Source organism: Xenopus tropicalis, chromosome 4 (genome assembly GCF_000004195.4).
Source record: "Xenopus tropicalis strain Nigerian chromosome 4, UCB_Xtro_10.0, whole genome shotgun sequence".
Classification (NCBI taxonomy): Eukaryota; Metazoa; Chordata; class Amphibia; order Anura; family Pipidae; genus Xenopus; species Xenopus tropicalis.
The window spans coordinates 94,959,836-94,973,804 of NC_030680.2; the positions used below are offsets into that span (position 1 = coordinate 94,959,836).

A 13,969-nucleotide genomic window follows, 5' to 3' on the forward strand; every position below is an offset into this window, starting at 1 on the left:
TCATTTAAATCAGTCTGAAAAAATATGATGTTTCAATCAATCAGTGTCTGGTTAATGATTCAAAGACCTTGCTTGCGTTGAACGGGGGCTCTCTGGGAATATTACTGAGAATCCATCTCCTTTCAAAAGCTTACACAGAACTTCATTTCAAACAGTCATAAAAAATACTTGAGTCCGATCTCCCACAAAGCTTAAACAGATGCCCAGAGGGCTCCATACGTTAAATATTTTGAAGGATTTTCATTTAAGAAACAAGATAGGGATTTCCAACCACTAAAGAAAATATCTACATCAAGAATTTAGATCTTTTCTCTTTACAAAATATCTAAATACATATTTTTTTTTAAAACCTGAACAATATTGACAATAATTTCCTTCCTGTTATTATACTACATGTAGATTTTGTACTTACCGCACAGTTGTGCATCTCCACAATAAGCCTTTTTACAGCATACAGTGTTGGATGGGCCCAAGGAGATGGCTCTTGCCAATGGCGGTTTAAATCAAACCCCATTAGTGAACACCTAAGAGAACAGTAGAAACAGACATTCAATTCCCTATTAGGACATAGTGGTATCTATACATTCATTGTTATACAATGTATTTTAATAAGAGTTACCATCCCATTCATCCTATTTTAAATTGTACATGGAGTAAGTTACAAAAGTCGTTCCCTTAAAAATCCAATATTATACTATAACTATATTTATGTTGCCACTATATACGTTTTAAGGACCTGTTATTTGTATAAAAACAGTGCTGTCTGCATTTAGAGTTGTTGTATTCATGAGGGGGAAAATGGGAGGCATGTAGATGTCCCCATCCCACCTTTTAACTTGCACTTTATTCATACAAATTAGAGAGCACTGGCAGGAGCATAATGAAAATGAACCCTGTCTTATGGCACTGTTTTATGCACCTTGGCTGGAATTTTAATCTTTCATTTTAAAGTGCAGAACGCAGCGAGACCCTGGCCTCAGGTACTTTATTGAATGATCAGTAAGGGGTGTAATTCTGCGTCCAGGATCTTCATAAATAACCTTTTAACTGCATAAAGGAAAGAAAGATAAAGTTCTTTATAGACCTGGTGTGAGTGCACTGGAGTCTATAAGCAAAGAAAAGAGCATGCATATTGGCTATACAAAAAGATAATATAAAACTGTTGAATGGTTAGGATAACATTATATTAGGGCCAATTAAGTTAAATAAATGTCAATTTACATAACTATTTAGGTAAAAAAATATTTTGCTAATTTGATATAAGGAACAATAGAAAAGATGCCATTATGTATGATATGGGTAATTTATCATGCACAGGGCAAGGTTCTAAGTGCAAATAAGAAATGCAAGCCACCTTGCCCTGCCCCAAGGGTGAGCACCTAGAGGGGCAGTATCTTGTTTCCATAACAACCTTTTCTTTCAACATAAATACAGCGCTGCCAGCATTTGGCATTTCTATATCCATGAGGGTGGGGGTTGTAGCAGATCTGTATCACCTACTCCCACTAATTTGTGTGTCATTCATATATGCAAGTTAGGGAGCTTATAGCAAGCGGTAAGGACAGCTGCCTTGAACACCAATGTGTGGTGCACCTGCGGTCTTTCTATATGCCTCTGGTATATTTTTAGGATAACTGAAGAAGATAAAGAATTGAGGGGCATTATTTTGAGCCATTTTGTCATGACTTACTTGCAGGTCTGTTTGGATGGAAAATTACTCTAATTTGTCTTTTTGTTTACCAATAGAAAAAAGGATTTCTCCATTAAACTACACAAGATAAACACTTCTCTCTCTCTATATCTATCTATCTATCTATCTATCTATCTATATATATATATATACATACATACAGAAAAGCACATTAGGAAAAAGTAAAATGACACATTCACAATATCAGGCATAACACATTGTTCTGTCAGCCTTTGTTCCACTATCTGTTGACAAGAGATTTATTTCAGATTTGCAATTACAGAAGACATACAAGTAAACAAGCAATGTGGCCAAGTAACAGGAAAATCAGCACGATACTGGAAAGTACAGACCACAGTAGCAGAAGAGCAGTTGTGCTTCACTTTGAATGGATGTCAAATTAGACTATACCTTGATTGCTTCATTAATTTCTGGAGTCTAGGGGCAAGTTTATTATGGACCAAACTGGAGAAATCAGAAAAATTCCCAGCATTATTTTAAGATTTAACACTACTGACTGCCAGGACATTTTTTATGACAGCCAGGAAAGTGTTAAAGAATCAGTTGCCTCATGTGCTTGATTACTTTTAGCAGCGGAACATTTTCTATTTTTTTTTTTTGTAAATGTAAACTTTTATTGCATTTCATTATTGAGCTCAGTTATTCATAAACAATGCCTGCAAGGCAATGCAAACAAACAAAACAGAGGACAGATGAAGGGTGGGTATGCACAAACTACTCAACCTTTTGCATATATTGTCATGGTCTATACATTCTCCCCCGCAGAGAAGCATATTTCTTCCACTTTTCTCAGCTCATTTGACATTTTTATGCTTAGACTAGCAGCTTGTTTGTGTTGATAGTGTAATTCCATTTCTTGTAATATTTGTGGGATGGTTTGAATATCATTTTCCATTTTTGTGCAATAATGTCTTGATTACATAAAAGAAAATGTTGTAGGACTGCGTGATATGCCTTATAAATTTCTGGAGGTATGGGGTAAAGTTTTAGTAGACATAAAGCAGCATCTAGGTTTGCCAAAAATGGAGAAAGTGCAGGTTAAGTAAGTGTGTTGTATTGTACTTTTATAAGTGTATTGTGAATGTGGTTGACATTCTAAAAGTGATGAATTCACAGTTATTGATAGAAGCAGGGGTATAACTACAGAGGAAGCAGACCATACAGTTGCAGGGGGACCAGGAATGTAGAGGTCAGAATTATTGAGTCATTTCAATATATTTTGGTAGAAAAAGTCAAATTACAAAAATTTTGGAGCCCCAAATTGAATTTGCTATGGGGGTCAGTGTCATCTAAGTTCTGTATAAGAATTTAATAGTCCATCAGTTGCACTGTAATTGGAAATTCTATGAATTGGAGTGGGTTAAGCATTAGTGGAAATATATTGCATTGTTCAATTTCTACCTATGTTGTGTCTACGTCCAGACATGGAACACACTCTTTTCAATGAGTGTTAGTATTCATCACTGCTCAGCAACATCGCTAAGTACTAACACATATCAAATTGTTAGTCCCTTGATCTATTTGAAACAATCCTCTCTGCATGCATGTCCTCAATGCCCTCATGCACATGCGTGCACACATCTCATAAACAGACACCAAGTCCTTCAGGTGATTGTCTCCTAGACTGACACTGAGCATTATTTGTTGTATTGATTTCTAGTTCTGACTGTTGCCTTGGTTTTTGTTTTCTCATAGGATTATCCTCTGCTTATCATCAATTCTGGTATTTGACCCCTGTCTCGGTATGGATTTGATTTCACCTTATGTTGTTTCTAACTTTTGCCTTTAGTTCAACAATTACGTGCCCATGAACTCTATTTTCCAGTGCTTTAGTTACTCAACACTTGGAATCATTCTGTTCACAACCATTCAGTAACATCAAATAATGCCCCAGGTCATAATTATTCTATTATGATTCTGAATATTCCAGAGGGTTATATTGGCAAGATGAATTTTTGAGAATGTAAAAAAGAATTTTGAAGGTGTTTCAATATAAAATACGTAAATTGTATACTATTCGCACATCACTACCCACCAATTCACTATTCATAAACATATGGTGGCATTTCATGTTAATATCGTCAATATTCATTCTCTTTTCAATACCCTTTGCACTTTAATCTTATCTTACACCCATGTCTCATGTAATGGTTAAATTAGGTCCTTACAATTGCAAAGCACAGCAGTGGTGCAAATATCAGTGCAGAATTGGGCCAGAACAAACGCCATTCAAAAAGGTACTGCACCTACTTGTACCATGAGTCAATATGCAGATTGCACCTGTCTTGCTAAAGAGGCGCAAGGCACAGTGCATTATGTAAATGGTTGCCCAGTACTTTACACAAGCTCCAGACTGGCATTCAAAATACAGTAGGCCCTGGCATTTCAAGTACACAAATGCACCAAAAATGCCCCCTCTAGCCCACTAAATAGTGATTGTCTATGGCATCTTACAGCAGCCCCTGGCATTTGCCAGAATCCACAGATTACCAGTCTGGGCCTGCTTTACACTTGCCCAATGCAGGTGAAAATCCCAGGGTTCCCTTTGTGTGTAGTTTCAATAGGTGTTCATACTTATACCAAATGAATTGTGCACAAACACCTTTATTAATGCCACAATTAGCACCAGATTTAGCAAATAGGCCCAAGCTTTGGATCTGTATAGATTAACTCAGCTTAAACTGCATTTTGTCCTTTTTTTACAAAATTAATTGCACTGCACTGCAATTAACAGCACTGGATTGCTGAGTAAAATTGCTGCATTGTTGATAAGGAAGATAGAAAATTGTACCAGATTGCTGCTTTGGCAAATGATCTTTTCCCATTTAATTAAAAGTGGTAGTTATTATATTTTATTGCTGAAGCATACACATTGTACAGCACATTTCACTTGGTAAATGAAATACAATCATTACTGAAACAATCCACTTGGTGGAGTCCAGCTTTATAGACACATCCAGAGCACTGAAATAAACTGCACGTACCATTGCTTGGGTATCCGGAAAGAATTGTAAATCTTTAGAGGTCTTAACTGCACAAATCATTTCTTAAAAGACAGACAAAGAGCCCCTTTTCACTTCTGATTCAAGTGTTTATTGTTTTAAATGTAGCATTTTGAGATATATTTTATTTAACTTTAAGATCCTATCAGTAGTAATATGATTTTGACAGACCATATATATATATTTATATACGTGCTGCTCTTGCAGTTACCAGTTATGGGGAACAAGTTAGACTTGGGCAGGTGAAAATGGAGCTTGATTACTTTTAAAAGCCTTTACACTGTTAGCTTCATACACAAGGGCACATAACGCATTAGATACAGTTTAGCCCAGAAAAAAAATGCATATTATGTGACACGAGTGTTTAATTACACAACACAGGCCGTGCTATGAATCTCACTGATACTAATGGATACTGATGCTTCTCTACAATTTTCCATATAGTGCCTGAGCGCTTATTGTTTTGAAATAGAAGCTTCAGTTCACAGGAATTACCCTGGAGCTTCTTTGAATTAAAGCTTCCATCAGGGTTGGACTGGGCCGCCGGGACACCGGGAAAAATCCCGGTGGGCCCCAGCCCTAGTGGGCCCCGGCGGCCAGTCCGACCTTTGCCGGCGCTCCCCCTACTGACTGTTCCTCCCCTTACGTGTTCGATTTATACGCGCTCGGGGAGGACATCGGGTGGGGGGCCCTGGGGGGGGTTAGGGGGGCACCTGGGGGGGTAGGGGACATGGCTGGCTGGGGCACCTGCAGGGCCCCTGGGGCGGGAGCCCCGGTGGGCCTTGCACCCCCTAGTCCGACCCTGGCTTCCATAATTCAGATGGCAGCACAGTTATAGTTGACCCGTTTAGCTGTTGTGTGTTTTAGCAGACTCATTGCCTTAAAGATCAGAGCACCAGTAGTACTAACTACTTTAATAAACCTGAAAGTACAAGGCCCAGACCCGACTCTTGCCGGCGCTCCCCCTGCTTGACCGTTCCTGCCCTGATGCATTAAATTTACACATGCTCAGGGGAGGACATTGGGTAAGGGACCCTGCTGGGGGGGTTAAGGGACGCAGCAGGCGGGGGCACCTGCAGGGCCCCTGAGGCGGGAACCCCGGTGGACCCTGCACCCCCCCAGTCCGACTCTGTGAAAGTATTTTTATTCAAAAAGACCAACCTGTAAGGAGGTGAAATATATTTTATTTCAAATGTAAATAGTTCCAATAGGCAATATTTAGTGTGGGCAGCAGGTGGCACCAACCCTTGAGGTTGGCCTGTAGGGGTGTTCCTCTATAGGAGCATATAAGGAAGTGCAGAAGCCAGGAATTTCCTCTTTGGTCTGATAACATAATAAAAGGCAAGACAGACAGTAGATGCCAGACCAATTGGTAGGCCACACCCTGCTTGTGCTAGGCAAGTGAGAAGGTCAGTACTAGACTCACCTCTCAGAGGGGAGAGGTCACATTTGCCCAGGGCAACCAATTAGATTTCAACACCAAAGCCAAGCATCTGATTGGCAATGGTAATGTTTCGCTCCACTTTTTATACATCATGATAAATATACCCCTTAGGTGCCTATTTACTATAGTGTGTAAGCCAACATCACCGATGAAGTTGCCTATAGCAACCAATTCGCCATACTTTTTCATATTCCTGGGACCTTTATTCTGCCTCTTACCATGGCTATAATAAACCCTACTCCAACGGCTTAATTTTGGCCTCTTCTTTCTCCTTCAGCCCTCCTTAATCTACCATGATTTGTCCCAGATTGTGGAAGGCTAAGGACATATTGTGGAGAGCTGAGAGATGCCAGGGGATAGAGCTGAGAGTGTAATGTGAAGGGCTGTGGGTATACTATGGGAGGATGGATAAAAGGACTGAGACAGAATTGAGGACTAAGGGAAAACCATTGGACACCTGCTAGATGTTGTAAAGTTTACATTTACTTACTACTTAGTGACACAATATTTGTAAAAATAAGAGAACTGCCATTTCCAAAACATTTTTAAAACTTAACCTTTAATCAAACTACTAGCAAATACATAAAATTACCGCTTACTACTTGACTTTTATCTGAACAATGCCGGTATGGAAGAGGTTATTTCTTTTGAAAAACACGGGTTTATTTGCTTTTTTAAATGCAGCTGTAAATGCTAACAAAATGATTTATTTTTAGCAGAAAAAAAGTCTGCATGAAACTGTGAAAAGCCATCTGCGATCAACATCAAAGGTGATGCCTTGTGATACCATTCCTATAAGGGCTGTGAGGCAGAGAGATAAGATTGAACAGAAGCTGCAGAACAGACGGGAATCAAATATAGGATCAAATTGGAAGCCATTGGAAATCCAATAAAAAGAAAGGTGCTGTGATTGAATTTCTCTAAAAAGCACTGAGTTCCCAGCAGTGGCTTCACTGGCAAGTGCAAGTGTTATGAACTGAGATTTGAGAGGAACCTTGGAGAACAAGTGGTCCATCAATTACATGGCAAAGCCATACGTCCATAGTGGGCTGGTTTTTCCTCAGCCATAAAATAGCTAAAATGGATTCCAGCTGCCTCTCATCCTGAACTATCCATATTTACAGTGTGTTGTACAGACAGCCCAGAGTTATCATTTCGCACTAAGTCCATTCTAAACTACATGTATGCAGCTTAGACAAAATATTACCTTTCATTTGCACATATGGATCTAAATTTGAGTGGCATGCTGGGCTGTGTGCAGAACAAATACAAAGTTTGAAACTTTGTCTATAGTACAAGCTGCTGCTATATGAATTCTAAAAAATATTCTTACAATTGCTACATTATTTTTGACTACAGAGCACACTGCACACATTATTCATTTAATCTCAGTTGTATATATTAGCAAAGCAACTCTAAGACATTATATTGTATATGAGATTCCCTTTAAAGGTGGACTAGTTTGATCAAATGACTGAAGTTTCTGCCTTGCCTAACATGCTATTGTGTGTATCATTACCATTTCTGTATGCTTCAAAATGGGAATGGGAAACTCATTGTCTGGGCACTTGCCATTTCATGAACCAGTGGAGGACTATTCCCAAATAACCCTCTCCTGGCTCATATACTCTGAACCAGGGCCGCCATCAGGGGGGCACAGGGGGTACTGTTGTGCCGGGCCCGGACGATATCCTCGCTTTAAAGGGGGCCCGGCCGTGACAGGTTTTTTTTTAGCTCGGGCCCCCTTTAAAGAACTCCGGGCCCTGGCTGTCATTGGTGGCCAATGGGAAATTTGATTGGTTGCGCCCCGTGCGTCCATACGCACGGGGCGCAACCATATGAAAGGTGCAGATCAGCGGAGGGCCGGGCACAGATCGCGAGGACGCAGAAGAGGAAGGTGAGCTGGAGGAAGCCGCATGGGAGCTGGAGGGAGTCGCTGGGTGTGGGGGGGGGAGCTGGAGGAAGTACCTGTTGGGGGGGTCGAGGAAGTTGCTGGGGGGGCTGGAGGAAGCTGATGTTGTGGGGGGGGGGGGGGGCTGGAGGAAGTTGCTGGGGGGGCTGGAGGAAGCTGATGTTGTGGGGGGGGCTGGAGGAAGCCGCTGTTGGGGGGAGCGGGAGGAAGTAGCTGTTGGGGGGGTCGAGGAAGTTGCTGGGGGGGCTGGAGGAAGTTGCTGGGGGGGCTGGAGGAAGCTGATGTTGTGTGGGGGGGCTGGAGGAAGCCGCTGTTGGGGGGGAGCTGGAGGAAGTAGCTGTTTGGGGGGGCTCGAGGAAGTTGCTGGGGGGGCTGGAGGAAGTAGCTGTTGGGGGGGAGCTGGAGGAAGTAGCTGTTGGGGGGGCTGGAGGAAGTTGCTGGGGGGGCTAGAGGAAGCCGCTGTTGGGGGGGAGCTCGAGGAAGTTGCTGGGGGGGGCTGGAGGCAGTCGCTGGTGGGGAGGGAGCTGAAGGAAGTCGCTGGTGGGGTGGCTGGAGGATGCTGGGGGAGCTGTGCAGATGTTGGGGGGAGCTTGGGCACATATCAAGAGGGGGGAACCGCAGGAAGCCACCTGGGGGGGAGCTGGAGGATGCTGGTGGGAGCAGGGGGGAGCCGGAGGATGCTTGGGCAGGTGGGAGCTGGAGGATGCTGGTGGGAGCAGGGGGGAGCCGGAGGATGCTTGGGCAGGTGGGAGCTGGAGGATGCTGAGGGGGAGGAACAGGAGGACAAGGGAGGGGGGTTAACTGGAGGATGCTGGGGAGATGCTGGCTACTAATGTTTTAGGGGGCCCTGGGCTACCACTGTTTTAGGGGGCCCTGGCTACCAATGTCTGTGTGTCCTTTTTACTAATGGGAGGGGCCATTGAGGGGCAGGACGTGGGTGGAGGGGGGCCCAGAAAATTTTCTTGTGATGGGCCCCGTGATTTCTGATGGCAGCCCTGCTCTGAACAGTGGGCAAAACTTTTAAAAAAATGTTCATACACAACCAACCCATGTCTCTAGACTATGGTGTAATATGATCAGTGTTTACATTCCAGTCGTACTCTCTAATGAAAATCTAAATAAACACTTTTATATGGCAAAGGTTCATTTACTGCACTGCAACATTGGAAGGTATTTGTCTAATTTAGCTAGGAGAGTAGAATGCACATGACCTTGTATAAAAACATAAGACATCTCTATTTAAGGCTTATTTAATAACTACATTGATTTAAATGGAATTTTCTCTACCACACAAGTATACTTTTAAGTTCTAAATATTTACAAAGTCAAAGCTGTACAGAGTCTCTTACAAATGTCTGTGGGTTTTATAGCTCTCATAACTTCCTGGACTGTTTAATTCATCATAAAAAAAAAGAAAAAAAAAGCAACCCAAAACTAACTATAATATATGCACACACACACACACACAGAGGCAAACTCCCAGCAAAAAACATTTTACACAACATAAAAGTAGCAGCACCATCTTTTTGACATTCGGTTAGTGTTTTTGCCCAGCGAGCACCCTAGGGCCTTAGCATTAAAACTCTGTTGTTTGTGATAAGGTCATAGATCAGGAGATAGCTGAGCTTACAAGCAGAATGGAAAAACATAAATAATTTTACCCAGAGGTAAAATACATAAAACTCAAGAAAAGCGCTCAACGTGAATACACACCTGAGAGGGTGGATAGGACTGAAGCTTGACATGTCATTAAAGATGAGAAATGATTACTGAGCTGCTCTGCACTAGCCTCTGACACCAGGTCTCAGGATGCAAAAAGTTTATGGTCACTGTTTACTGATGGGAAAGTTTCTAAGGTTAAAAAGGACTGATGCAAAAAAAAAAAAAAAAAAAAAAAATATATATATATATATATATATGATGCACGATGAGACTTGGTGAAAACCAGAAACATAATTGCTATAGACCTTTCCCCAAATACCTCTATTATGAAATGAAAAAGCATATAAAGCCTGAAATGAAGGAATGGATCACATCTAGGGTACCCAAAATGTAGAGTAGATCATGAACCACCTGCAGACTGAAGCTGGTGACCAGTTGATCACAGCATCCCAACATGGTCTACAAACAGTTCCACTACATGCTCTTTTGGGTATTTCCTATTGTTCAGATTTTAAATAAATTGATTTGGGAAATGGCTGAGGAATCCAAAAAGTATTCCCATCTATTCTCTCTTGCTATTTTCCAATTTAATAACTGAGTGTTTGAAAACTGACAAATTTATCAAAGCAGATAGATGTAACACTTCACCAGATTATGGGGCCGATTCACTAAAGTGTGTTAAAACGCACAATATTTATAGCATGCGTTAAAAATTTTATCGCTGCTTATTTTTTGCGACTTAACGCACGATTCACTAAAAGGACAGGCGTCATAATTTAGACGCGATGCTGTTTGTGCTATTTAACTCGTGATGAGCATTTTTCTCGCGTTATTTTCTGCCGCGTGCATTATTTCCTGTTGCACGCAATATATTTTGCCGCGTGCTATATTTGCACGCAATTTTTACACACGTACCCATTACTTTCAGAAAACTACTGTTCTGATAATTACCATTTCCCTGCAAACTGGAGGATGCATCACTCTAAGGCCAACACATACTTGAAAAAATCCCACTGCAAAGTCCATATTGTGTTGCCAAAAGCTCACGAACCACAATTTTCTTTAAGTACCGCCTGTCCCAAGTAGGTGTTAATATTCGCACAGATTAATGCTTCATATGTGTTTGTGAATCATGCGTTAGTATTTCTATGCACCAATTAACGCAATGCATTAAAAATAACGCATTGCAGTAGCGCGATTTAACGCATACGATCCACGTTTTAAGGCATGCGAAATTACTTTGATGAATCGGTCGTTATTTATTGCATGCTTTTTAACGCAAAAAAGCATGCGATAAGCATTTTCGCACTTTAGTGAATCGACCCCTATGTTTGACTGCTTTAAGCTCTTTTATTTTCAAAAGGTGTTATTGGCCAGCCACAACACTACCTTACCTCCTAAAGCAAAACACAGTGGAATGATTCATTCCAGCACAAAAACAAGTGATTGACTGCATTTCCAGTGCTACAGGTGGCACCTTTGTCACTAAAGGAACACCAAGGTATCAATGTAGAAGAAAGGCACAAAGATGTATGTATATGATTCATTGAATGAATCCCTCCAAAGCAACAGAACAGCAGTTTAATCTGCAAGCATGGAAGAGTTAAATGGTAAAATACTCTCTGTAAAGCACTTTATTGAAAAAATATTTTCTAACTGAATCTACAGCTTGTTTTATCTGAGAAGCTATATTTATTTATATTTTATTTACCAAAGTTTAGGAAAAACAATAGCTAAAGTAATCTAATATTGATATATTACTCTTACTATGGTAAGAAACACACAGTCATGCTAAGTAGGGCAGATATCTAAGGGGCCCATTTACTAAACAATTTTGCGATAATTTTGTCTTTTTTCTAACTTATAGAACATTTCAGAATGTATGCAAAAAGTTAGTTAAAACTTTTTTTTGTGGTTTTCGTTAAATTTCCACAAAAAAAAAAAAAGCCAGACATGGAAGGCATCAAAGCCAGAAAGGTTTTGGTGGCATAACGAACTTTTTGGCACAAAAGTTTTGTGACTTTCGGAACGCAATTGCAATATTTTTATAAAAGCATTGTTGAGACATTTCAGAACTTCAGAAATTATCGTAGTTACTCCGAATTTTTACCATACCGTGTTTTAAGCCCAGAAAAAAAAATGGATTTAGTAAATGTGCCCCTGCGTATAGATAAATACTTATAGACTAATAGGTAAGAAAAACATATGGTCCACAAGAAACATTCGTTATAAAAAAGTGCAAGTGAATATGTATGTGTGCAGCTCTAAGGAGTGGGGGTGACTGAACACAGGCTCAGGAAGGGTACTGTACAATTGTGACAAAGCCCTACATGCAGAAGTTGCTGCTCCTTTGTTAAACATGAAGAAATTATTTATAGAAAATGTATTGTGTATTCTGCCCATTTATTTAATTAAACAAAACCATATTTTCAAAATATTTGCAATTATAAAGCACTGATATAAAATTGTTTTATTTTTTTCCTGAACTCATCCCTTTTCTCCCAGTGTAAACAAGGTAATTTTTTAAAATGAACAGCTCTTTATAAAAACCCCTTTCTAAAGCTACAGATTTTGCCAGACTTTCTCTTCCTCAAACAGTGACTCGGTAGATGCAGAAAGTTGGGAAATGAAAGTTTTCACTTTCAGTCTTTGCCCTCTTTAGTGCAAGAAATAACAAAAGCCGTAGATTTTCTTTAATTAAAACAGCAGGCAAAAGTATGTTCGTCACAAGCCTGATTCATTGTTAAATGAATGTTGCCAAAGGAAAATAGCAGTATTTAGGAAACAGTGCAACTGAGCTGAGCCATGGAGATATTAATCACCAACAACTAAAGAAAACTTGTTAACAGTGGGTAAGTACTGTAGGAGTAAATTAAAAATATTCACCCCTTACCTACTCAGCCTTTTTAAACAATACAAATTAAATAATTTGGATTTTCCATAGACCAACCAAGCTGAATTGAGTGACCTCATATAGACCTGACACTCTTACTAACAATTTGAATAATTATCAGGATTTTGTATAGTTAAAAAGTGATACAGGTATAACCACAAAATTCATACAGACAAAGGCACTCTGCACTGTTCTGCGCTTACCCGTTATAGGTAAATATATAGGACATTAAGGGTGCATTTATTAAAGGAACAGTAACACCAAAAAATGAAAGTGTATAAAAGTAATTACAATATAATGTACTGTTGCCCTGCACTGGTACAACTGGTGTGTTTGCCTCAGAAAGACTACTATAATTTATATAAGTAAGCTGCTGTGTAGCCATGGGGGCAGCCATTCAAGCTGGAAAAAAGGAGAAAAGGCACAGGTTACATAGCAGATAACTGGTAGATAAGCCCCATATAATGGGGGTTTATCTGTTATCTGCTAAGTAACATGTGCCTTTTCTCAATTGAATGGCTGCCCCCATGGCTACACAGCAGCTAACTTATATAAACTATAGTAGTCTTTCTGAGGCAAACACACCAGTTGTAGCAATGCAGGGCAACAGTACATTATATTGGTATTACTTTTATACACTTTCATTTTTTGGTGTTACTGTTCCTTTAATGGCAGAGTTTTTTTTATGCAAGTTTTTTTTGAAACTTGAAAACTCAAATTTCTGGAATTTATAAAGGGCAAAAAACCTGGAAACTGAAATGTAAAGGTTCACCATCTAAAAGCTTGTGAGTTTCTATAGAAGTCAATGGGATTTTTTCCAGGCAAAGTCAAGCCATATTGTAAATGTGAAAATTTTGAGATATTCAATGTTTATGTAGGGACCCATAGGGTTAAGCTCCCTATGGTGTTTTCCCTTATTCTTATCTAATCTGTATTGTTATAGGGCAGAGCCCTCTGATCTCAGGTTACTGTTATTAGGCTGCCCTCTATAGGTTTAACCAGGTTGACCACTCCCCTTGTGCAGACTATATAGTGTCTTGCACAAGGAAGTGGCTTCCTCTTTTGGCTGCATGCTGTGTTCTGGACAGATCCCAACTGAGCCTGGACCAGAACATAGGCCCAGAAGCCATTTGTACCCTAGGGGACCACATACCCTAGTGCTAAGTCGGGGACAGGGCCCCGTGAACGAGGTAAAGCCAGCACAGACAGTTTTATTATAGCACCCTCTAGGAGAGGTGAGAGTAGTCAGATTATTTAGCAAGGGCAGAAATAGCCCCAACCAGGAGTTGTAACTAAAGGGTTTAGTCCACCCAGGCTTGGTGTGCCATTTCTGTAGGACCGCGGT

General features: G+C 40.4%; 1 protein-coding gene across 1 annotated transcript in view; it reads right to left on the bottom strand.

Moving 5' to 3' along the window:
- agbl4 (ATP/GTP binding protein-like 4) overlaps window positions 1-13,969 on the bottom strand; it is an 809,806-nt gene that overhangs the window by 123,042 nt on the left and 672,795 nt on the right. The window contains exon 9 of the mRNA XM_031900949.1: window positions 413-524. Within this exon, the coding sequence (XP_031756809.1) occupies window positions 413-524 (112 nt within the window). The remainder of the gene's footprint in view (window positions 1-412; window positions 525-13,969) is intronic.